At 38.6% G+C, this 26,864-nt stretch overlaps 1 protein-coding gene across 9 annotated transcripts in view; it reads left to right on the forward strand.

Annotated features, from left to right (window-relative positions):
- The window catches only part of LOC124607467 (broad-complex core protein), a 162,317-nt gene that overhangs the window by 63,816 nt on the left and 71,637 nt on the right, over window positions 1–26,864 (forward strand). For all 9 annotated transcript variants that reach the window (XM_047139814.1, XM_047139813.1, XM_047139815.1 and 6 more), the window contains exon 5: window positions 2,319–2,378. In XM_047139814.1, coding sequence (XP_046995770.1) covers window positions 2,319–2,378 — 60 coding nt within the window. The remainder of the gene's footprint in view (window positions 1–2,318; window positions 2,379–26,864) is intronic.

Genomic DNA, 26,864 nt, shown 5'->3' on the forward strand with positions numbered 1-26,864 from the left:
GCAAAAAAACGCAGTCGAGATTCTCGGAATATACAGAGTTCTCCATATAGATGTGTCTAGTAAAACATTACTTATTTGTTACAGGATAAAAGTATAACTAATGGATAGCTAAGAAACTCTAAGATAATAACAGAAGTCACCTATTGTTATATGTTGTAAAACAATGACACTAAAAATGTAAGCAGTTTTATGTATTTCTAACACAGTGTCACTTAATTTTTATATGGTGTAACATAAAAATGAAATTTAGCAGGTTCAAATAAAAAATAATTCAGGCTTATTTTCAAATTCCGTCTATTAGTTTTTTTCCATTAGCGGTTGAAGTTTTGTCAGACAAAATCCTCGTATCACAGCTCCACTACATTACATACCGCCTGGATGGTCTACCTAAGATCTTCAAGAACCGTATTCCAAACAGCAGGGACATTTTCAGGAGTAATGCCGGCCCTGAATTGCTATAATTGTCAAACGATGTTCTGCCATTTAGGAAACGTTTAAAACATTTCTAAGTTTGACTGTGACCTATGGTGTCTTCCATAAATGCTTGTTTCAACATGTCATGTGTATGTAATGGTTTTTCTGAGTCTGAAATCAAAAGCATATGCACACACGCTGTTCCCAGACACCCTCCATTGTTAATCTTGGAAGATGGGCAACACACGAGAATGGCGAAATGCACGTAAAAACTAAACGTGACCATGTAGCAAAAAGCCACACTCAAAGGGAGTGCGAAGTACCAACTGGCGGTATTTCATCGTACTAGGTAGACCTCACCAGCTCCACATACTTTCCCAGAACTTGTGAGATACCAACTGGCGGTATTTCGCTGTACTAGCTAGACTTCACCAGCTACACATGCATTCCGAGAACTTGTGGTTAGCACCATGTAAATGGCTTTAAACATCTCATTTGGCATTATAAACCTTTAAAGACGTCTTGGACTGCTTGCAAAGTTTTCTTGCTGTTCTTAGCTATTGTGTTGTCTGCTATCTTAACAGACTACATGTAGTGTCTGCAGCATAAATTACCGTGTTGTCTTCTTCATACTTTTATGCTTCTCAGTTATTTGTCTTACCAATTTTTTATGGTGTTTTCTCATGTCCTTTTGAAGACACTGCCTATTATTTGTTTGTGTATTATCTGGTTTGCAGATTATTCAAGTTTGTGGATCATTCGTCCCTTAAAAAAAGTGCAATATTTTTCTGTGGCAAACAACAATAAACAATACGTCTGGTGACAATAGAGTACCGTTTCCATTGTTATCAGCCAGTCTGTTCTGCGTAAATTGAAAACAAACTCCGCTTTCTGATGTTAATCAGTGTGTTAGTGTCAGTGGAGCAAGTTGAAAGAAATTTGTAAAAGATGTGATAAAGAAACGTGTTGACAGTAAACAAAACTTAATAATTAATTGGAAGATTTGAGAAGGGGTGTAAAACTAAGTGGTGATTATGGTCATTGTAATTAAGTTTTCACCTCCTAATGTGACTGTTGTTATACAGCCAGTGGACAATTGCATCAGTAAAATGGCACAACTGGGCTGACCTACAAAGAAAGTTTGTTGATGAGGATGATTTGGTGAATTTCTGGAAGAAGTTGACATTTCTAATTGCCATAGACTGGATATCTGATGCTCGGCAGGAAGTCAAGCCACATATATCAGTTCAATCACGGGGGAAATTCTTTGTGATATTGAAGAAAATGATTTTCATGGTTTAAATGGCAGAAAAATGACAAATGTCACAAATAATGAATCTGGGAACAGGTTTAAATGGTTTTGAAGATCTCAATGAAGAAAACTTGGCTGAGTGGCTGAAGATTACCACATGTGAAGTGGCTTCCAGTACACGAGTGATACCGAAATTGCGACCACTGCTTCACAACGAAACAAAGAAGAGAACAGTGAATGTGAAAGTGGGTATGAAGACAGTGACCATGCCAATCATTGTACTGCATTGCAATGTTTTGATACTTTTCTAGGTTATATGGGCCAGAGAGGGTTTCAGAGCAGTGACATTATTTGCTGCAAGAAAAATTCGAAATTCCGTCTGAAAAAATGTGAGCTCCTCTCAGAAACAGACCAACATCACGGACTATTTTAAGAAATAAACAGGTCTCCAGTGCCCATGCTCAGAACTTGAATAAACTTTTGAACAAAGAATGCAGTTTGAAAATATTTCGTTTATTTGTGTTATAGGTTATTTGTGTGTCTTCTCCTTCATGTTACCTCAAATAATCGGCAGTGTAATGTATTTCTTTTTAATGCTATGCAAAAATGTATTGAAATTTCTGAAATAACCTGTGTTTTTGTGTTTAAATAGGCATCGGCGGCCAGCCATTACAAGGAAATACAGAAACTCCTCCAGGCACTTCTTCACAAGGTAAGACACTAATTTATCTGACTTCCATATCTTCACAGACATATTTATCACATTGTTTGAGTGGTAAGGGACAGTTTGTTACATATACCTTATATCCACACTAGCAAGGAACAAAGCCTTCAATACCTTTGTATCAAATATAACAACTGCCATTATACTGGAAAAAGTCATGTTCTTGTCAGTAGTGTGACACATATGGATATTTAAAACCATTTCAGATTTAATTTTTACAGGATCTACCAGATATTTTAGGCTGTGGATATGTTTGGCAGAATTGTAGTGTTTATTCTGTGTGCTTAGATACAAGAAAAAGAGGGGGGGGGGGGGGGGAGAGACAGTCTCAGGGATAAATTTGGCAACAAACAGAGAACACATAATTCCTCTCTTTTATCATCTGTGGAATGAAGGAGAGCTGGGTGTAGAAAGGCAGAGCTTCTAGTTTCTATTGTTACTTCATTTAAGCTGTAAATATTCTTTCAGAATTGCAATAATTGATGTTTTGTAAAAGATTTTAATCTAATTTAGGAATAAATTACCTAATAAGGTTAACATATTTTCATTTTGCGGAAATGTTATTCACTTTTATTGTGGAGTTGTTATATCATAATTAGGACAATGAAGGCATATCATAGTATTCTTTATTGAGCATCCTCATTCCAGTCTCCAGTTATTGTTTTAAATGGTGTGCCATATTCAACCTCTTGATAGTAACATTGTTATTTCCTGGCTTCATTATCATTTTCTGTGATCCAGTAAAAACTTTTTTTCCAAACATTCAGATATTGACACATACAAGTTTTAATTGAACCCTTAGAATGACCTTAGAGATACGTTTTCTTTTACTTCCAATATCTACTAAAACAGCATAATTCCCAAACTTCTTTTCCTCTGACACCCTGTATATTTCTGCTTCTGTACGTTAGTATAGGTTGAGAACACATTTTTAGTTTACAAATGCCCACTAGCTCTACTTCAGTTATTTATCTATTGTGGAAGTAGCAGCTCGCTTCCTTCTTGCATTGCTGGCACTTAAATTTGATCTACAATCTCAAAATAGTATTCCATGAATGTTCACAAAAGTAGAGTAATTAAATTTATTAGTCTTGCTTCCATCTGTTACTCATTTGTTTGCCTATATCAATTTCCTACAATAGCATTCCCATTGTCAGCACATTATGAAACAACTGCCATGAAGTAGTAGATCAATGGAGAGCAATTAAGGTATTGTTTTGATAGTAAAATTTGTATAGTACACCAGTTTTAGTACATTTGTTACTAAATATACCCTTAATAAATAAGCTGCTCATCAGTACAACAGTATACGAGGTACTATCCAAAATTTTCGGGACTGGTGCTGCCATCTGTTGAAACCTAACCTTCAGAGTAATGGTCACCATCACCCTCGGAGTAGTTCCGATCCACACGTACACACCGGTCCCAGCACTTCTGCCAGTGGTCAAACGTTTTGTGGAAGTCCTGTTCTTTGAGGGTGTTTATCACTGCCAGTGATGCTTCTTGGATCCTCTCTAGATTGTCGAACCGACAGCCTTTCAACTTGAGTTTCAGTTTTGGAAATAGCGTGAAGCTGGAAAGTGCCAAATATGGCAATTACAGTGGGTGGGATACAAGCGCCATGTTGTTTTTTGCCAAAAAGGGCCTGGTGAGGAAGGACATGTGACAGGGCGTGTTGTCGTGATGCAGCAGCCAGTTCCCTTGATGCCAAAGTTCAGGCCGCCACGCCACACGTTTTCACGGAGCCGTCGCAAAACTTCACAGGAGTACACGGAATTAACTGTTTGGTTGCGTGGGATGAATTCTTTGTGAACAAATCCCTTTGTATCTCGCTTTTTTGGGTCTTGGAAAGCCTGGGCTCTTCCACTCAAACATACATGTACGGCTCATGCTCTGTCCCCCAAACACTTGTTGAATCATTGCAAGGGTCTCCATACCACTTTTCCCGAGATTTGCACAGAATTTGATACACACGCACTGTTCTGTTTGTGGATCCATCGTAGAATCGCCACACACCAAACACAGAGTATTACGGAAATCACTGTGGACATGCAACACGTCCTGCCAGCTGAATGCCACTCTGCACACTGACTCGTCAGATATTCAGCTCTCGCCACCTGGTGGTGCAAAGATCTACTGCTCCTACTTTCCAGATGGCAGTACCAGTCCCGAAAATTTTGGATTCAACCTCGTAGTTGTTATCTACAGCTATTACATGGCATCTAGTTCAATTGGCTCTTCACACAGTTAACAATGCTATGTGGTGGCTAAATTAGGATAACATATGTAACCACAAAACATATCATCATACAGTATCAGCTGTTAACATGTTTGACGATGGAGCAGACGGCGTCTGGCTAGGGAGACTGATCAGGGATTGATTAGGAAGGTAACTATGCACCTGAGGGCAAATATGGCAGAAATATTGGAAGACCTTATATGTAGCAGAGGTAAAGGAAGGGGAGACTGAAAATTGAAACCCAAAATGAGATGAAAACGGGCAGCAGAAGAGGAAGTGGGAAGTAAGCAGCCAATTATAGAGAACGATTGTGCTGAGGGCAAGAAATATCCAAGATCGTTAACAAAAGATAAATGGCAAACAATGACCTTTTGGGGGGGGGGGATCAGAAAAGAAGGTAGACATCTTATATAAATGTTAAGATTGACAATGATGGCTAACAGCTCATCTATACCTTTTTCGGAAGCACTGGTTTGAAGTGTACAATATTAAAATATATGCTTCTTGGAGGATGCAGTTATTTAAAAGCAGGGAGGAGGGCATCTACATCAGTAACTACAACCATACTTCGTAAATCTCTGTATAGTGTGTGGTAAAAAGTACTTTTTATTTTACCATCTTTTCATCCTAGTTATGGTTGAAACGTGCCTGTAAGCAACAGTGTTAGTTGTTGCTAATTGTATGTTGTGTTATAAGGAAAATGCACTGAAAATTGTAGACAGAGCTTTGTTTCCAGGGGCGACACTGTCTTAGCTTTTGGTCTCATGTGATCATATGAATGAGGCATGGGGTGTTTGGAAGTTACTACTTTTCTGCATTTGCTTTAAGTTTGAAAAAAACTTGTACAGTTTGGATCACAGAAGTGACAAAAACTTAAATTTTGAAACTAAAGTGATGTCTAATGTTGTACTGTTTTGCACTGTAAGGCATGTTTTGATGGTTCTACTAGAAGAATTCTGCAGAATGCAGATGTTTACCGCTCTAGTCCTAATGTGAATGATTGTAGATGTTGCTATACCTGTTAAGATTATTAAGGAATTAAGTGGTTATTATACCAAAAGTTCTCATCAAATGCAAACACTGCAGGACAAATTGAGAGCAGAATCAATATCCTTTTTGTTAGTAATTATGCCATTATTTGTCCTTAAAATCTCACTGGTAACAGTGCCTCAGTGTGCGATGCTGGTCATGCATTATTAATATAATCATTCTTTTATGTCATTGCACAGCAGTGCACTGGCTAACTTTGAGGCAACTGATAATCCAAAACTACATGCAGAAGAAGGTGACTTGTTTCAGCCTTAAAACTGAAAGATAGTTAAGAACTACCATATAATTGTGTTGAAGCATTTGAGGTGTTCTGTAATCGGATATTAAAAGAAATTGTATTTGTAAGAGGAATGCACTACAGTATATAAAGAGTGTGTCCAATTTAGAAGAAACAACCGCCTTCCACCCCATATTTATAGCACTTCATCTTACATTTTAGAACTGTGGTCAGAGTAAAACTCTTGAGGTATTTAATGACTTCAGTGTGTTACCACCCAAGTAACTTCTACAAAATATAGAGATTACTAAATAGTAGTTGCAAAGCTCAACAGTTTCATGAAAAGGACAGATTGCTACTCACAAAATAGACTCAGTAGTTAGAATATTACGGCCACCTACCTAATAGCCGGTATGCCCACCTTTGGCACGGACAAAAGTGGTGACGCATCATGGCGTGGAAGCAATGAGGCCTCGGCAGGTCACTGGAGAGAATTGGCACCACATCTGCGCACACTCACAAGTAACTTAATTCCAGTAAATTCTGGGGAGGGGGTTGATAAGCTCTACATCATGTTCACTCATGTTCCAAGTGTGTTTAATCAGGTTAAGATCTGGCAAGTTGGGGGCAAGCACATGAATTGGAACTTGCCACTGGGTTCCTCGAACCACTCCATCATGCTCCTGGCCTTGTAACATGGTGCGTTATCTTGTTGAAAAATGCCAATACTGTTGGGAAACGTGATTGTCATGAAGGGGTGTATGTGGCCTGCAACCATTGTAGAATACTCTTGGCCTTCATGGTACCTTGCACAAGATCCAGTGGACCCACAGATGCCCATGTGAATGTTCCCTAGAGCATAATGGAGCCACCACCAGCTTGTCTCCATCGCGCACTGCAGGTGTCAAGGAGCTGTTCCCCTGGGAGACAACGGATTCATGCCCAACTATTGGCATGATGCCATCACAATCTGCCCTCGGTCAAACTCAGGTAGATTGTGCACCTTCCCATTTTACACTCGGACAGCACGCTTACTTCCACTTCTACACTTCTACACGGGTAGCAGGGGTTGTGTGGCGTGGGGCTGGGCGGTTTTTTAGGTTAGACGGCCTTGGGCAAGTACAGAAAGGGCAACAGCCCTCAACGGGTGCAGGCAAAGTCAGGACATGCGGGGACCAAGCAGCAATCAGTATTGTAATTGTAAACTGTCGGAAGCTGCGTTGGTAAAGTACCGGAACTTCAAGGCCTGATAGAAAGCACTGAAGTTATAGGACAGAAAGCTGGTTGAAGCCAGAGATAAATTCTGCCGAAATTTTTACAAAGATACAGACGGTGTTTAGAAAGGATAGATTGCATGCAACTGGTGGTGGAGTGTTCGTCGCTGTTAGTAGTAGTTTATCCTGTAGTGAAATAGAAGTGGATAGTTCCTGTGAATTATTATGGGTGGAGGTTACACTCAACAACCGAGCTAGGTTAATAATTGGCTCCTTTTACCGACCTCCCCGACTCAGCAGCATTAGTGGCAGAACAACTGAGAGAAAATTTGGAATACATTTCACATAAATTTTCTCAGCATGTTATAGTCTTAGGTGGAGATTTCAATTTACCAGATATAGACTGGGACACTCAGATGTTTAGGACGGGTCGTAGGGACAGAGCATCGAGTGACATTATACTGAGTGCACTATCCGAAAATTACCTCGAGCAATTAAACAGAGAACCGACTAGTGGAGATAACATCTTGGACCTACTGATAACAAACAGACCCGAACTTTTCGACTCTGTATGTACAGAACAGGGAATCATGATCATAAGGCCGTTGCAGCATCCCTGAATATGGAAGTTAGTATGAATATAAAAAAAAGGGAGGAAGGTTTATCTGTTTAGCAAGAGTAATAGAAGGCAAATTTCAGACAACCTAACAGATCAAAACGAAAATTTCTGTCCGACACTGACAATGTTGAGTGTTTATGGGAAAAGTTAAAGGCAATCGTAAAATGCGTTTTAGACAGGTACGTGCCGAGTAAAACTGTGAGGGACGGGAAAAACCCACCGTGGTACAACAACAAAGTTAGGAAACTACTGCGAAAGCAAAGAGAGCTTCACTCTAAGTTTAAACGCAGCCAAAACCTCTCAGACAAACAGAAGCTAAATGATGTCAAAGTTAGCGTAAGGAGGGCTATGCGTGAAGCGTTCAGTGAATTCGAAAGTAAAATTCTATGTACCGACTTGACAGAAAATCCTAGGAAGTTCTGGTCTTGCGTTAAATCAGTAAGTGGCTCAAAACAGCACATCCAGACACTCCGGGATGATGATGGCATTGAAACAGAGGATGACACGCGCAAAGCTGAAATACTAAACACCTTTCTCCAAAGCTGTTTCACAGAGGAAGACCGCACTGCAGTTCCTTCTCTAAATCCTCGCACAAACGAAAAAATGGCTGACATCGAAATAAGTGTCCAAGGAATAGAAAAGCAACTGGAATCACTCAACAGAGGAAAGTCCACTGACCTGACAGGATACCAATTCGATTCTACACAGAGTACGCGAAAGAACTTGCCCCCCTTCTAACAGCCGTGTACCGCAAGTCTCTAGAGGAACGGAAGGTTCCAAAATGATTGGAAAAGAGCACAGGTAGTCCCAGTCTTCAAGAGGGTCGTCCAACAGATGCGCAAAACTATAGACCTATATCTCTGACGTCGATCTGTTGTAGAATTTTAGAACATGTTGTTTGCTCGAGTATCGTGTCGTTTTTGGAAACCCAGAATCTACTATGTAGGAATCAACATGGATTCCGGAAACAGCGATCGTGTGAGACCCAACTCGCTTTATTTGTTCATGAGACGCAGAAAATATTAGATACAGGCTCCCAGGTAGAAGCTATTTTTCTTGACTTCCGGAAGGCGTTCGATACAGTTCCGCACTGTCGCCTGATAAACAAAGTAAGAGCCTACGGAATATCAGACCAGCTATATATATAAATGACCTAGTAGATAGTGTCGGAAGTCCCATGCGGCTTTTCGGCAGATGATGCTGTTGTATACAGAGAAGTTGCAGCATTAGAAAATTGTAGCGAAATGCAGGAAGATCTGCAGCGGGATAGGCACTTGGTGCAGGGAGTGGCAACTGACCCTTAACATAGACAAATGTAATGTATTGCGAATACATAGAAGAAAGGATCCTTTATTGTATGATTATATGATAGCGGAACAAACACTGGTAGCAGTTACTTCTGTAAAATATCTGGGAGTATCCGTACGGAACGATTTGAAGTGGAATGATCATATAAAATTAATTGTTGGTAAGGCGGGTACCAGGTTGAGATTCATTGGGAGAGTCCTTAGAAAATGTAGTCCATCAACAAAGAAGGTGCTTACAAAACATTCGTTCGACCTATACTTGAGTATTGCTCATCAGTGTGGGATCCGTACCAGATCGGGTTGACGGAGGAGATAGAGAAGATCCAAAGAAGAGCGGCGGGTTTTGTCACAGGGTTATTTGGTAACCGTGATAGCATTATGGAGATGTTTAACAAACTCAAGTGCAGACTCTGCAAGAGAGGCGGTCTGCATCGCGGTGTAGCTTGCTTGCCAGGTTTCGGGAGGGTGCGTTTCTGGATGAGGTATCGAATATATTGCTTCCCCCTACTTATACCTCCCGAGGAGATCACGAATATAAAATTAGAGAGATTAGAGCGCTTTCAGACAGTTGTTCTTCCCGTGAACCATACGCGTCTGGAACAGGAAAGGGAGTAATGACAGTGGCACGTAAAGTGCCCTCCGCCACACACCGTTGGGTGCTTCGGAGTATAAATGTAGATGTAGATTCTCTGTGGCACCAGATGAAACTGCTATTGCCTGGACGGGTTTATATTGATAGTAGGTCGGAGGTCATAATGTTGTGGCTGATCAGTGTAAAGGGAGCATTGAGTTGCTGATGCACACAATGAAAAGAGTGCTAAATATTTAGTTGTGAGTTGTGTGTGTGTGTGTGTGGTGTGTGGGGGCGGGGGGGGAGGGGGGGTGAGGATTCTACATTTTTAACCTAGTATCTAAATTTTCTTTCATTGAGTTTTATAGATCACAGATCTCAAAATATTTAATATCTCAAAGTGTATGTGTGTTATACATGAATATTGTTCCACATAAATTATTAGTCATTACTGTGGTATGCTGCTTGCCAACCCCCCCCCCCCCCCCCCCCCCCCCCCCCCCCCCCCCGCCCACCATCCAACAAACACACACACACACACACACCAGGAATTCCTCCTACTCTTCCAACATTTTGAGTTTATCAGTTTTTATCCAACAAGTTGAGGTGAAAAAAAGGCTGTTTCCTTCAAAAAGATTAGATGGTTACATTTCTCGCCTCCAATTCAATCAGTGCCGTTATCAGTGTTGGTAGGATTCTAAATTAAAACAAACACTAACTCTTTACTGATCAAGATTGGGATTATTAACAGAAGCCATCGGTTTGTGAATCTTAAAATTTATCAGTTCAATTTAGAGAAATTACTGTATTTTGAGAAAGTGACTCTGTTCTTTATTTGCATCTGAGTTGTAGACTTTGTAAATTAATCTGACAGAGTTATTAGTAATGAGAATGGGAAGAAGTATTTGACTAATAGGGAAGTGTACTTTTTACAAGAGAAGGGTAGTCAGTAGTCTGTTTGAAAAATTAAAAATGGGAGAGTCTCAGGAGAGAGTCTCGAATATCAGGAGAGACTTCAGAAAGCTGCTTGGACAAGCCCCTTTTAATTAGAGGAGCTGTGATTAAACAAAAAATGCCAAATTACACTATCTTCCTGATTCTATTCAAGGTTATGTAAGTAAGTTCAAAGGTCAATTGAAAGCAGTGGCATCACATTTCTACGAATGCCTGCCAGTTAAGCAGTAAAGTATTTAATATCGAGAGTGACTTTTATTTTCAGCAAAGTAGAGCTGTATTCACATAGCAATAGAAATACTGGCAAAAATGTCAAGTTATGGAGACAGCCACTTAAAAGTACTTCCACTACCTTAACATTCCAGTGGTGTGCAGTATTTGATTGCATTATTCTTTGAACTTTTCAAATTCTCTTCCTCTGTACTTCTTGCTCTTTTTGTTCTGTGATCTGTGACTGGAAAGATACTTTATATATATATATATATATATATATATATATATATATATCACACACACACACACACACGGGTCACTCTTAATAAAAGGGTCTGAGTTGCATATAAAATTTTTACGGAAATTCAGATTTCTGCTGGACAACGAATTACATATTTTAAAAGATATGAGAGACTAAATACTGTTCGCAAGTGACAGCCAGATCATTTCCATTTCAGCCTAGTGTTAGTAATGGCCAGGGACCTGAAAAATTCACATTTTACAATAAATATGAATTCTGTTTCAAAATGCAAAATTACCTATAAACAGCACTTGATAGCTAATTGTATCCAGATGAACTATTTTTTCAAAGATATTTTGAAATAGCTTTATTTTCTGCCAATAAATATCGAAAGTGTAACCAATTTTTGCTTACTGGTATCACACATCATCTGGCGAAGGCCAGTTTGGAGAGCGGAATATGTGTAAGGGCATATTTACAAAATAAAAAGTACATAAACACTATGATGTATCAGTATGCTTGATGCTCTGGTGCCACACCAATTGTGGGCCATTGAATAGTCTGTATGAAATATAGACTGCGTAATGCAACATAGTACTCAGCCATGGGACCTAGCATCTTAGAACAAAGAAACACATATGTTTGTGTGCTGTCTATAAAGTTTAAAAGTTAGTATAATACGGGCACATTTAATGTGGCAGGTTTATGTGGTGGGTGTTTTAAACTCTGGAGCATCAAATACCAATAGAAGCAGGGCCTGAACTCTCATCATTTACGACCGACAACTTCAGCAAACAGTTGTGTGGTAGCTGTCACCAAATGCTTTATGTTGTGCATTACTTGCTGTTTTCTTATTTTGAAAAGAGTGGAGAGACTAATCCAGGTCCATTATGGAGTTTGGTTACGATCCTCAAAACACTACAAGGATTGGTGATCCTTGTGACCATAGCTGGGCACAAGACCATTAATCTTTCAACTGTTAATTATCAAAGTTAACTTTTTGAGCAATGGATTAACTTTGAAGTTAATTTTAAAACATGAATAAATAAAAAATATTAATGGACCTTTTAACTCCATTAACTTTTTTTTAGTCCACTAATCATTGATTAGGTACCTACTATCTGTGACAAAAATTATGTTGCACCACTCGTGGACACCATGTTCTCACAAGTTCATGTCATGTAGATGTGTGGCTATGCTGTGGTGCACGTGATTGGTGTAAACAATTGAGAACGAGTGAGAATAACTAAGTTTCGACTGTTTATTGTTGTTTGTTTACGTTAAGTACAACTCAACTCAACCAAAATAGCCACGTGGTCTGAGGCGCCTTATTACGGTCCACGTGGCTCCCCTCGTCAGAGGTTCGAGTCCTCCCTCGGACATGGGTGTGTATGTTGTCCATTGCTTAAGTTAGATTAAGTAGTGTGTACGCTTATGGACAATGACCTCAGCAGTTTGGTCCCATAAGTTCTTACCATAAATTTCCAAATTTTCAACGATAATATTATGGCACTTTGCCATTATCAGAAGCATGTTACAGTAAACAATTGCAGTGATGACTGCAGTAAACCCATGGCACTGTCAGTGCTTTCAGGTTAGTTGTGCATATACTATGAGTGCTGATTATGTGCATAACTCACTGTAAGCTGATTAAAACACCCCTCTCTTAGATGCAGTGATATTGTGGTCAACTAATATTAAAACACCCCTCTCTTAGATGCAGTGATATTGTGGTCAACTAATACTACGATTTGTTAGTGGATTGACTGTGGAAACTAAATCATGGAATTAGATTCTAGCTCTACAATTAATGATAATTGGTGGCACAATGGTCGAGTGCAGGTTGCAAGAAAACAAGTGGAAAAAGTTGTAGAAGAGGCTCTGAGACCTGAAGCCATCAAACGTTCAAAGGACGGAGATAATTTAAGCTCAGTGGCGGAAGCAACAACAACAAAGAAAAAGAGGAAGATTTTTTTTGTGCGCGTCACTACGTCTAAAGAGGAGCATAGTACTAACACACCTGTTGACTTCTTCGCAGGCTGTGGGGGATATATTTCCTACTAAACGTACTTCTTTACAGTGTTTAAGAGAATATGTGCTACCAGTTCTGTACACTCCTGGCATCTAGTGACAGTCTGCTGCACCAGCTGTTGTTTTTGTTTGTTGTGAAATTTAGCTTTCAAGACTGTGGGAAATATATATTCCACCAAACAATGCTGGTTTAATGGTTATTGGGAAGTATGGTTATCATTGAAGTAGTTTCTGGTACAGGCATGGGAAGTATACTAACCGCAAAATTAGTCTGTCGTTTGTGGTCCTTGGGAAGGATACTTACCCCCAACTTACGGGTATCTCTAAGGTTTTGGGAATACGTGTTACCACCTCTGTCTATGCCTGATATCAAGTGGTAGTACACTATGTCATATGTATGAAAACTGCTACAACAATCAGTTTCTGTTTGTCGTGCGATCGCTACTGTTGTCGGAACACGTTGCTTCACTTGTGCCATAATACAGCATTGTGACTTGTATCAGCCATACCTTTATTGCATGATAAAGTTTCAAGGATTGTTTTCACATTGTGGTAAGTAAACTTTAATATTGGTAACAATTATTTTTTAAACAAAGTAAAAGAAAACACAAAAAGTAACAGAAAACACTGTTTATTATTTTTTACATCTAATGACAACACATAACAGCTCACCAAAGGGAAGTGGAAAACCCATTTGCCATCATAATTTTTATACCTCACAAAGGTGCCATGGTGATATACAGGGTGGTCCATCTGAAGTTTTAGATGAGATTATCTCGAAAACTATACATCAGGTAAAAATAGTGGGTAAGACAAGTTCATAAGCTCAAAAGGGGACATCAAATGATACTACACGTGACGTCCAGCCCCTGCCCACTTGGGTGGGGTGGGAGGCAACTTTTAAATCTTGAATGGAAACACCCATTGTTATTGCAGATTCGGATTCTCCATAAAAAAAAAGTAATCAAGTTTTGTCTGAAACATTTTTGCAAACCTTTGACAGATGGCGCTGAAATCGAGATAAAAGTAAAATTGGGGAAGAACTTTGATTTATTTAGAATTACCCGAGAAAGACACATCAAATCAATTAAAAATGTGCACCGATTCTTCATTAGGCCAAATTTAGCAATTTTTGTACAAAATGTACTGCATCCTACTTTTAGCGTTACCCAGGAACGAAGACATGGACGTAGTAGAATGTTGTTCCCATGGGGTGCTTCATTAGTGTGAGTGCCCTTGCCTCTCACAATTTGGGGTGCTTAATTAATGAAATTAGCCATGAAGAAATTGTTCAAAATTATCCCCATTTGCTTCAATGCATAAAGTCAATCATCTGTGAAAGTTGTCCACAGTTTTGAGCAGCACATCCCGTGGTATGGCTGCACACTCTCTTCGGATGCGTTGCTCCATATCTTTTTGGGTTGTGGCTGTCTTTCATAAACAATATTTTTTAAATAAACCCACAAGAAAAAAATCAGGAGATCTTAGGTCTTGTGAACGTGGAGGCCACTGAATTGGTCCGCCGCGTCCTATCCACCAACCAGGGTACTGTAAATTTAAAATGTTCTGCACATTTTTAGTGTAATGGAGAGCTGCTCTGTCCTGTTAGAACCATGTTGGTTGCCTAGTTTGAGTGCAATTTCGAATAATGTTTTCGCTTGGATGTCATCTGTTTGGGAAACGATCCGCATACAATTGCGCAGCTGCAGTGTAATTGTTATGGCATTCACCTAAAATTAACGTCATATCAACAATCTCTGTAGGAGGATAGTGAGCCATGTTTCGCTAAAGAATAGTTTACTGTCGTCAGTTGATGTTTGTGGTTCACAATCAGAAAGTGAAATGACATCTGATTGCATTGCACCGACCTTTATACTGAGCCATAGTTTGCAGTTTCGCCACGGTAGCGCTACAGTTGGGTGAGTAATGCAATGGTGAAGAGTTCCCTAATGAGATTTTAATACCATTCCACCTCCCTCCATCAAAAACTGTGGCGGGTAGGACACATTTTGTAAAATAAATAGCTTAATTTGGTGTAATGAAAGCATTGGTGCACATTTGTATCGAATTGACACGTCCGTCTTGGATCATTCTAAATAAATTGGAGTTCTTCCCCAATTTTAATTTTTCCCAATTTCAGTGCCATCTGTCAATGGTTTAAACAGATGTTTCAGACAAAGCTTGATTACTTATTTATGGAGAATCTGAATCTGCAGTGAAAAATGGGGGTTTCCATTTAAGATTTAAAAGTTGCCCCGCCCCGCCCCGCCCCACCCAAGGGGGCAGGGGCTGGGGGTCACGTGTAGTATCATTTGATGTCCCCCTTTGAGCGTATGAACTTGTCTTACTCACTATTTTACCCGATGTATAGTTTTCGAGATAATCTATTCTGAAACTTGAGATGGACCACCCTGTATGTACCACCATAGTTTTCTGTCCTAAATCACAAAAATAAAATTATCAAAAATAAGTAGAGTCAGTTGATCAGAATTCTAATAGGATAGCAAAAAAAATTATCTTAGCTGACATGCTTAAAAAAATGCGCCTGTGGGAGGGTTAAAAGCAAAGCCCAGAGTCAAGTAAAAACGTGACAGGACATGAAAGCAAAAGACTCGTTCATTGTTGTATTATTTCTTGTAGAACAGGTGTTAGTAAAGTTATTTATTAAATGCAATACCCTTATACCCTTGAGTGCAGCTGTGGAACAACTTTTTACTGTGGGCAAAAAAATGTCGTGCTAGTTGAGCCTTGCTCTCAGTTGGAAACTTTAACATTTTGATTTTCCTGAAGGAAAATATGCACCTTGTGTCAGAATTACAAAACTAAATGATTAAACTGTTGTATTTATCTTTGATGTCCTATCTGAACTTCCGCAACCAAAACATTTTTATTTGAGCACCGGAAATACATTTATTTCGTTTGCTCGTCTCACATCATCTGCAACATAAAGTTTATGGGTTAACAATTAGTTTTCACTTCTAATAAATCTAATACAAAGAAACACTTTTAATATTCAATGAAGGTAACTTTTTTAATGACGGATTAACGATTAGTGAAGTTAACTTTTTGGTTCACATTCCCATTTATGCCTGTGAACATGTCAGTTCTGCTTTCACAGAGACATAGGACACAGGTTGGCTGGCTGCCCTGTGAGAGGAAAGTGGGGCTTGTTTCCCCACATCACTCTTCTCCCATCTAGTGGCTGTAATTTTAGTTTGTTTATGCTTGCAGCGGACTGCCACTTTGTAGTGTCCCGACACTGCACTGTAGAGATAGGAAAACAAAGCCAGTCAATGTGTTTTGACTGCACCTAAATTCTTCCCCTAACATGCATGTAGAGTTATTTTTGAACAGTGGAAAGTAGAGGTTCGAAGATCAACAATATTTCATAATAGCCAGTTTGTTATAGTTCTACACTAAGTGCCTTGTTGGTTCTATGTGCATTGTTGTCAAGTATGGGCCGCAAGGCTATGAATACCAACAAAAAATTGAAATTGATACTCTGCTGATTTTATAATTATTGAATTGGGTGGGAAAATAAAAAGTCGAGTAACATCTGAAATCAGAGGAGTATTAGGTTCACCAGTGGGAAAATGCTGCTGCTTCTTAACTGAAACAACAGTTTGTTGAAAGTTTAAATAAAATAAGAAGAAGAAAACAAGCAAAGATCATTTCAGTAAAAGAAACTTGAAATTTTTGCAAAAGCAAACATTCCAGTCAAAATGCTCGCACATTGTATTTTGACAGCCAGTTTCAAAGCACTAAGACTTCACTTTCAAGCATGTAGCTTGACAGACTTTTAATTTTTATATAGAATCATTTATAAACAAAGAAAAATTAGTTGTTAATTTTGACAAAAGTAGATGTGAATTTTTCCAGAAATATATGCTTTTTTCTGCTCCTTAGTAATGACATTCATTATCTTTTGACAAGAAAATAGCTTTTTTAAGATGCACTGTCATGTTTAACAAATTCTCATATGCTAATCAAAATTTATTTGGTTGTAGTTCTCCTTTCCAAAGTGATGTTCAAATGTTTCAGGTACCAACAACTTAGTAAGCCCATAGTCAGAAGTCATTATCTGTGAATTCAACCATTTTCATCTTAAAGTCTGGTAACTTCCTACTTACTCTCAAAGCCATATGCTCACTGGATGAGCTGAACCAACCAGCACACAGTTCCAAAATTATCATATCATTTTACTTCTTCTGTATCATAATGCTGATGTGCCTCTTGCAAAAGTCATAAATATATCCTGTTCAATTATGGTGTTACTATATGAAGTTTTTTAGCACACATTAATACACCAGCATATTCTTCTGTCTCACATGATTGCTGTTGGAATAGTCCATACACTACTATTGAATGCATCATTGGATATTTGAAAGTTGGATTTCCCGTGAATGTTGTGTAGGATTATATGGTTATACTAAAGAGCAGTGAAATTGGCAGCTGGAGGGGTAAGTATAGAAGACAACTCCTCCACCTTTTCCTACATGCTTCCGCCACTCTTGTTTTCCCTGCACACGTCAATCACCACAAGTTGGCAGTCTTCCGCTCGCGCGTGTCGAGCTGAATCCAGCAAACTATGCCATGAGACAGTGGCTGGCACATGTGTTGTCAATGCATTACATGGCACTCACTTGAAAATGACATGATACCCTAAATCAGCAGATAGCACATTGTAATAATGATTTTGGAATCAGAGGTGGACAATGACTTATTTTAAACACTTTATTATGGCTGAGAAATCGTACACCAAGAAAACGCTTCAAAACTACTTTAGTGAATCAGCAGCTGCTCCGCATTAATGTAGACTTATATGTGACTCTTCAAGTTTTCCCGGCAGATATGTTGTAAATAGTCTTCACAGGTTTGCTGCCAGATGATGATGTGCAAATTCCACAACATTTCACTGGAGCAACTGTTTGACATCTTTAGATGGTTGAATCTTGCTGGTGTGCGGGTATGACTGACATACCTAGCCACCAGCAAGGTTCAACCATTTGAAGATGTGGTACAGTTGCTCCGAGGAAATATTGTGAAATTTGCACAACTTCATCTGGCAACAAACCCTTGAAGACATATTTAGCCTTATATGTTTTGTAAGGTGTATTACAGCCAAATACGTTATTTCTGCTAATCTGATAAATTATAAAGCTATTTTGGTTTTGATTATGAGAACATTTAAGCCTTCCTGTGCTTAGCTGCCCACATGTAACACCAACAAAAATATCAGTGCAGGCAGTGTATGCCCGGCAGTTAGGGGAAGGAACAGGAAACATAACATTTAATGCCATTTTTTGCAGTTTAATTGTCTTGTTCTAGAAGCTCATTATCTTTCTTTCAAAGAACGTTTCTCAAAACCCTTCCTTCAGGAAGTAATTTTCTTGTTGATTTTCAGTGTGGCATATCCACTTAAATCACAGTTTTTCACTGTGACATCACCAATTGTTCCTTCAAGAAAATTTTGCACATTTCATTCTGTTTTATTTCTAAACTTGGTCCACTTTGATCACAAAAATTGTACATTTCATAATTACCAGTTTTGATCATTACCATCTTCAGATCTGTTACAAATAAAAATACAGTAGTGTAACCAACCAAGTTCAGTTAGTTGAAGTAAAATGTATACAGGCCTAGTGATACATAAGACAACAAAAATATTAACATAATTAATAGCCATACATACCATAAAAATATTGTGATGTAGGTATCAACATCAAAATCTGTACATCTAGGTACATAGTAAGTGCTGATTACTGCCTGGGTACGTTCTTATTTATATGAGTAACTGAGGCCAGTAGAGGCCACTAATGCACATAGGTAACCAGTATTGTATCTTCAACAGTAAAAATTCGGTATCTGGAGTCATTAATTGAAAATACTTCATATGGCAATAAGAGCGTCTGACAATAAAACATCAACTGCCATAAAGTATGTGGAAATAAAACCCGTACCTAAAATCCACATTAATTATAAATGTGGTAAAGGAATAGCCTCTCAACCTCATGGCCCATGCCTGCTGCTGAGCTGTCAGTTTCCTGTTGATTATAAAGGTGCTTGTGCCACCTGATTTTTGTACAGCAGCCTAAAATTTAAATACTTTCTCGTGCACAATTTCTGCCTTCTTTGTACTTTATCAGGAATTTTCCCCTTTCTTCTCAAATGAGAATCACACAGCCCTCTTACTGTTTAAATACATCACTATTCATTCTTTGTGGATAATTACTGTGTTTGAGGGCTATAAATATTTACTTTGCACTTTTGATAAAGTCATATTCAGATGATCCTGTATGACGGGCATTGTCTGTTTCCCGTGCCAATCAGTACTTTCATCCAGTTGTTGCCTTTGAATAAAAATAAACCCTAGCTGTTACAGTATCAGATTTCTCTATCAAATTATTTTTCCATTGTTGCATTTTCTGTATCTAAGGCCCAGAAATTTTAGAATTCTTCCATTCGTATGGCAGCCCCTGTGAAAGCAGTCTTGTCATGTAAAACACTTTCTGCCTTTTGCCTTGTAGGATATTCACCAAGATCATAAAATTACAGTACAGTGCAATTAACCAAGTAGTTTTGGAAATTGTCCAAATCAGAAACAGTTCTTACACTAAAATGACCACGTTTCCATTGCCCATGCTTCCGCAAATGTTCTTGTTGTGACACATAACATAAATAAAAGTACAGCACAGTGGGCAACTGGCATATATCATGGCAGAAGTACGATACAAACTTTCAAATATGTAACAAACAATTCCAAAGAGGAAAACAGACAGAGTAATCCAGAGTAACAGTGTGAGTAACTTGATATGCTGAGACAGTAGGTAGCCGGTAGAAGAGATTGAGCAATGCAACTTCAGTATATTATGCTGCCATACTCCGGCCCAGCGGCAGTGGCACTATGTGGACGCCAGCACAGGGCATCGTGCACAGGTGCAGTGTTGCGGCTATCTGGTGGCTGGACCACAGCTGGATCGGCCATCCTTTCTGACACACTGTGCGGTACCCTGTGGCTGCTAGACCAGAGCACAGAGTGGTTGTAACTGCAACCAGCAAAGGGGCGGTGGCATCGACTATTTGTTGTGCCTGTTGAAAGGTGCGGTAACCCAGCAAGTAACTGCAGTTATCTCTGTGATTTGTTGTGAAACACCACATGTCTGGCAGTAGCTTTAAAACATCTTTGGGAGTGGTGTCCCCATCGTAACAATTGCCTGTATTCAGGTATAGTTGGTTCTCCGCATAACTTGGAGAAGTTTTGTACCGGTCTCGAACTGACGTTGTCTCAGTATCAGACACTGTAAAGGAATAAAGAATAGCTCTTACATTCTCACTAGTTTTTTTTCTAGATTTTTGATATTCTGACACTCCTTTGTAAATAATCCCTTTCCACCACCATCACTCCTGTTGAGACAAACATTTAAAATCTATAGTTATTATTCATAGCATAGGACCTTAGCCTACCACTTTTTACTTATTGTTGTTGCTCTTGTCCCAATGTAAAGAAATAAACTGTATCCATTGGTGGTGATAAAGATGTGCTAAAAAGTGGAGGGAGAGGAAAGATACAAATTCCTGGTTCATAACTTTCCTCTCTTCCCTACACATTTACATGTTCCGTGGAGTTCTTGTCAAGCACATCATGTGCTTGAAGTTAATTTTGTTACCTATTAGCTTTCCCACATCATTGGTCATGTGGTCAACAATTTTTATGGGTGGATATTTCACTCCCTTCTGTGGCACACTAGTGCTTAGAGGTGGACAGTGCAAGTGATTTTTCTTTCTGCTATTATATTTAATGCTACCATTGTTTTAGAACTGTGAGTAATTGCTGGCAACTAACTTCATAAAGGAGTAAATGTGCTTTGGGGCTGTTGTCGGTATACGTGACTGTTTAAGTAGCTGGCTACAATAAATTCTAGTGAGTGCCACAAATCGTCTTTATTTCATGTTTCTGTGCAAAAAGGTTGTTTACTTGTTGAAGAGTTACATTAGAATATGATGCTCTAATTAATTGAGGGGTGGAAATAAGAAAAGTAAGTAAGCTTTTTTTATATTTTCATCTCTAAAATGCGCTGTTATTCTAAATGCAGAAGATGCTGCACTCGAATCCTACCATCAGTTCTTACCAACTGAAAGTGGGACTCTTCTGACCAGACCACAGTTTTCCAGTTGTCTAGGTCCAAGCGATACGGTCACGAGCCGAGGAGAGGCGCTGCAGGCGATGTCGTGCCGTTAAGAAAGGTACTTGCGTTTTTCGTTTTTCATTTTCTGCCGTAGCTCGTTGATGCCAGGTTTCGCCACACTGTCCCAACGGATATATTCGTCGCACGTCCCACATTGATTTCTGCAGTTATTTCACACAGAGTCGCTTGTCTGTTAGCACTGACAACTCTCTGCAAACACCACTGCTCTCGGTCTTTAAGTGATGGCTGTTGGCCACTGAATTGTCCGTAATGAGAGGTAATGCCTGAAATTTGGCATTCTTGGCACACTCTTGACACTGAATCTCGGCATATTCAATTTCCAAACGATTTCCAAAATTGAATGTCATGTGCATGTAGCTCTGCCTACCATTCCGCTTTCAAAGTCTGTTAATTCCTTCATGTTAGAAACCTTTTCACATGTTCACTGAGTACAAATGACGGCTCCACCAGTGCACTGCCCTCTTATACCTTGCGTACACGGTGCTACCCTCATCTGTATATGTGCATATCGCTACACCATGACTTTTGTTGGTAACAAGACCGGATCAGATAATACGTGCCTGTAGCGATTACTCTCCACTTTCAAGATGCTGTTCTGTTCTGTGCATTCCCTGGGTCTCTTAATGTGACACCCCACATTCTTTTAGTTCAGTAAGATGAAAACTAGTTACCAGCAACTGTCAACTGCATAATTGAGTGTGTGTGATGCTTTGCAATTGCTAAATACGCATGGGAATTGGACATACACCCTGATCTCCTTCCCCCCCCCCCCCCCTCCCCCTTCTTTTTCCACCCTTTCTTTTTCCATCTCCTCATCCTCCCGCCCACTGTTGTCCATCCCCTTCTTCCCCTCTCTCTGTCCATCTCCTCCTTCCCAATCTCTTTGTCCATTTCCTCCCACCCTCACCCCCACCCCTGCACCCTTTCTCTGTCCATCTATTCCTCCCTCTCTCTCTGATACTGAGTCTTGTTTATTGTCATTGCATATTCAGATTCCATGGTAGTATTCTAATTGTAAGCCGATAAGCTGTAAATACGACTTTACTGTTTTCTGTGAAAATCGACTGCGAGGGAGAAAACAAAACAAAACCGCACATATTCGTAATACAACAATGCACAGCATATTATTTCTCACAATCAATTTAATGTTGTTGGTTAATGAAATATATATTCTATGTCCATATGAATGTTTATGAGACTGTCGTGTAAAAATTTTGAAGTAAATTGGTGAAGAACTTTCTGAGCTTTTTGCTAACAATATATAGTTTTTTAGTGTTTTGGCAATTTTTCAGCTTTATGTATAACTTATATATTAAGAAAATACATAGCAAGTGCCCATCTAAATGTTCATTAGAGTATCATCTATATTTGTTTGTTCAGAACATGAAATCTGCAGAAGTTCTTCACAAGTTGCTTTGAAATTTTGACACAATTTTTGCTTCAAATACGTACAGTTTTGCATACCAATTGGAGTGCTGTCTTATAATATGTAAATATGTATTTAATCTAAAAAGCGGGAACATTATTACCGAAAATCTCGAAAAGTACTTGACCGATTTATTTCTAATTTTTATTCGTTCATCTAATGAACATTTGGATGGACATGTGCTATATATATTTTGTAATAAATATAATATATAGTTTTTGACCGATTTACTTCCTATTTTTTTACTTGGTACTCTAATGAACATCCGGATGGACATAGGCCAGGGGTGGGCAAATAGCGGCCCGCTGATCACAGGCGGCCCACTAATGTTTTTTGTGTGGCCCATTAAGACACAAAAATCAGCCTTGAATTGAGATTTCTTTCCTGTGCAGAACCCAGAAGTTCTACTAAGACGGCCACATCGATACGTGTACACACAGCGCAGTGTACATAATAATCCCACAAAGTTGAAACTTGACATAGTGACTAACGGGAACACCTATAAAGGAATTTTCAGTTTACTTACTTAGTTGACAAGAACTACAAAATGAACCTCCTAGAAGACTTTGAAGTATATAATCATTCCCACCTAAATTCAAAAGATTTATTGAATTATCAACTTGCAAAAAACAGACACTATTTTGATTCTGTATCATCTCCTATAAAATGTTAAAATTGGGTCTTTCCTTTTATATATTGGAACTGTTTGTCTTTTTTTTATTCAAATGTATTATATATAATTCCCTTGGTTATATTTTTAAACAATGGAAAATCCAGGATGGAGTAATTACGGTATTAGGGAAAGGACAGTTGCTACACACGATATAGCGGAGATGCTGAATTGCAGAGTTCAACAAGTACGCATGTGATTCGGGTACTGTTCATTGTCGATCTGTGTTTACAGTAATCATATATAATAATACATTTCTTGACATACCATGGCATTATGCTTCCTATGTAGAAGACACTGACATATGCAAAAACCAATACTAAGTTTCTGTAATGTACTAACAATATAATGAAAAGGATAGTTGCTACTCACCATAAAGCACAGACACTGAGTCGCAGAAAAGCATAACAAAAAGACTGTCACGCAATTAGCTTTCAGTCAACAATATATTTTTGAAAATTGGACAACATACACACAACCACTCACTCACGCAAACACAACCCATACACATTACCACAGAGACAGTAGTCATGTATGTTAGTTGCATTTGCATGAATGTGTGCTTGTGTGTATGTTGTCTAATTTTGCTAAATGCCAAACATAGTCATCTAACAGGTACTCAATTTTCCTTTCAATTCATCTGTATATTATTCTTGTTAGCAACTTGGATGCATGAGCTGTTCAACTGTTTGTGCAGTAGGTCTCTCACTTATTTGCACATGCTGTCTTCAGGATAGTATGGATGAAATTTCTCCGAAATTTTGATGATACGTTGCCAGTCTCATAGCTTTTACTCACCAGTGTAAATAGTCGTTTGGTTGCGCTTTCCTCCAATGAGTTTAGAAATGGAGTGTTATTGGTCCCTTCTGCCTTATTTGATCTCAAGTCTTTCAGAGCTCTTTTAAATTCTGACACTAATACTGGATCCCCTATGTCTTCTATATCAATAGTGGAATTACCATTGCACTCTTTAATGTTAGACCCTTGCTTTTAATTTCACATTTCTCAGTACTTCAGTATCTCACTTTCTTTCTTACTGATTCTTTTGAACAACTCTCTTAAACTTCAGTTTGCTCTTAATCATTACTAAATTGTGATCAAAGTCTGCATCTGCACCTGGGTAGGCCTTAAATTCATTATCTGATTTCAGTCTCACGTTGTGGCTATGATTTAATCCAGCTGAAATCTTCGTGTGTGTCTAGGCTTTTCCCAAGTAAACGTCCTCCTGTTGTGATTTTTGAACAGTGTATTCACTATCACTAGTGAAAATTGTTGAAAAGAACAGTTATTCCTACTCCCCTTTAATGCTGTCTACCAAACCCATATTCTCCTGTAACTCTGTCTTCTATTCGTTCCCCTATTACAGCATTCTAGTCATCCATGATTACTAGAATTGCCATTTGTGACAGGGTAAACATTTGTAACTATTTCTAAGCATTACTCGTACATATTAATCGTCTTATTAGCATTCTGCTATCCTGTGCAATTGTTGTAGGAACAGCAGGAGGGCTCAGGTTATTAAGTTTTAAGTGACAATTCCAAATCATTTCTTTTATTCAATTCTTACTGAAAATTAATATTAAAATCTCCACAGATTAACATAAGCTTTCTTTTGTCATCCGGGTGACATAATAAAGGCACAGATGTTTCAACAAACATTTGAAAATAATAATTATAAATGAGTGTTTAGGTAACAGCAATTCACAAGTACATGTTTCCAGTTGCTGATCTAACCAAAAACTACTGGTTTCTGTAGATTTGAACGTGGTGTTGCTTTTAACATACCCAACAACTCCTCCTTTCTCCCTATTTTGCTCGCAGAAATAGGACACTATCTTCTGCTCCTTTATGAATTTCTATGTTTACATGTAACAATATTATAAAAGTTGCTACTCACCTTATAGCAGAGATGCTGAGTCACAGATAGGCACAACAACAAAAAGACTGTAACAAATAAAGATTTTGACCAGTAAGGTCATCGTCAAAACTAGCCCCCCCCCCCACACACACACACACACACACACACACACACACACAAAACTGCAGTGACAACTGAAACCACACTTCACAATATTGTTAACTTCCATCTTGGATTTTCCATTTTTTGATCTATATTTACATGATGCTCTGACAGCAACAACATGTTAACATTCTTTTGGATTCCTCGATTACTAAACAGACCAAGAGTTCATTAACGTTATATTTTAGTTGCATTACTGTAAGCATAATCACACAAATGTTTTTCATGAGACTCTATTTAACTTCATCTGTCTTAAAACAGTGTGCCTGGATGATGTATTTAGCTTAGAAAGGGCTCACCTTGCACTTGAAATCAAATTAATTTTACTATTGGTGAATCTGACAAGTCTCTTGACCATAAAAATAAAGAAAGAACAGCAATTTTTCCCCCTCCTGTAGTAAGGTGTAGGCCATTTCTTGCATATCCCCACCTATAAAAAAACTGCACCTGCAGAGTGATGTAAGCTCCACCTGAAGTTAGCACTAACTCGATCATTTCCTGGTTAATTAGCCTTGATGGCTTTGTTCAACAAGGGTTGATCATGTCACAGAAAAACATCAACTAGACTCACACTTATGTGTGAGGTGGTTGCATGTAGCTTATCTAGTTCACTCCTTTGAATGAAAAGAAGCTATAGATTTATGTAAAAAATAATCCTCTAAATGGACAACATGTTGCCATATTTTTCACTGAGCCAGTGTGCTACAGTTGAGGTGTCTAGTATCAAAACCAACCCAGTCATTGAAGAGTTAAGTTCTGTGTGAAACTGATTCATAGTGACCCCGTCTTTTGTTAACTTGAGTTTTGATTTGGCCATTTTTGTGGCAATTTTTTTAAATTGTGTTTTATTAGTCTTATAATGTGGTGAAATTTCACCGTAAACATATAACAGCTAATGTTAACAAAAAGCATAATAATAATAATAATAAAATTTTGTTACATATACATACAATAAAAATTCTAAACTTAATAAACCCTTCCTCAAATATCCTCAATGGATTCTTATACAGAATAATAGCATTCCTCCCACAGAATCTGCTGTTGCACGGCCGCCTGTATTAGAGGCCGGAGTCGTCAAGCTGACGACGACGTAGCCTGTGACGTCAGTAGGCCGGCTAGCGTGACCAGCTAGGCCGAGACTAAAGTTTAGGTTTCGTCGAATGGAGAAGACGTGTCAGATATAAATACGCAATCACTTTCTTTTGTAGATTTGGTCCCTATAAATAAGACAGTAACCTAGAAAACCTAATTTGTCGCAGTATTACGCCGACTTTATGTCGGAATTACGCATTTTATTCTCGTTTCCTTGCAACGATGAACTTTTCAATAACTCACATGTTCTTCATATTATGACGTTTCTTACCCGAGATTTGGATATACAAGTTCAGCAAACAATTTTGTGAGTTGCCTACTAACATTATTTGCAGACTTGCAATTATTTCAGTCTGTTATTTGGAATGTATTATGATATTCCTTCCTATATAAATGACAAACA

Source organism: Schistocerca americana, chromosome 3 (assembly GCF_021461395.2).
Source record: "Schistocerca americana isolate TAMUIC-IGC-003095 chromosome 3, iqSchAmer2.1, whole genome shotgun sequence".
Lineage (NCBI taxonomy): Eukaryota > Metazoa > Arthropoda > Insecta > Orthoptera > Acrididae > Schistocerca > Schistocerca americana.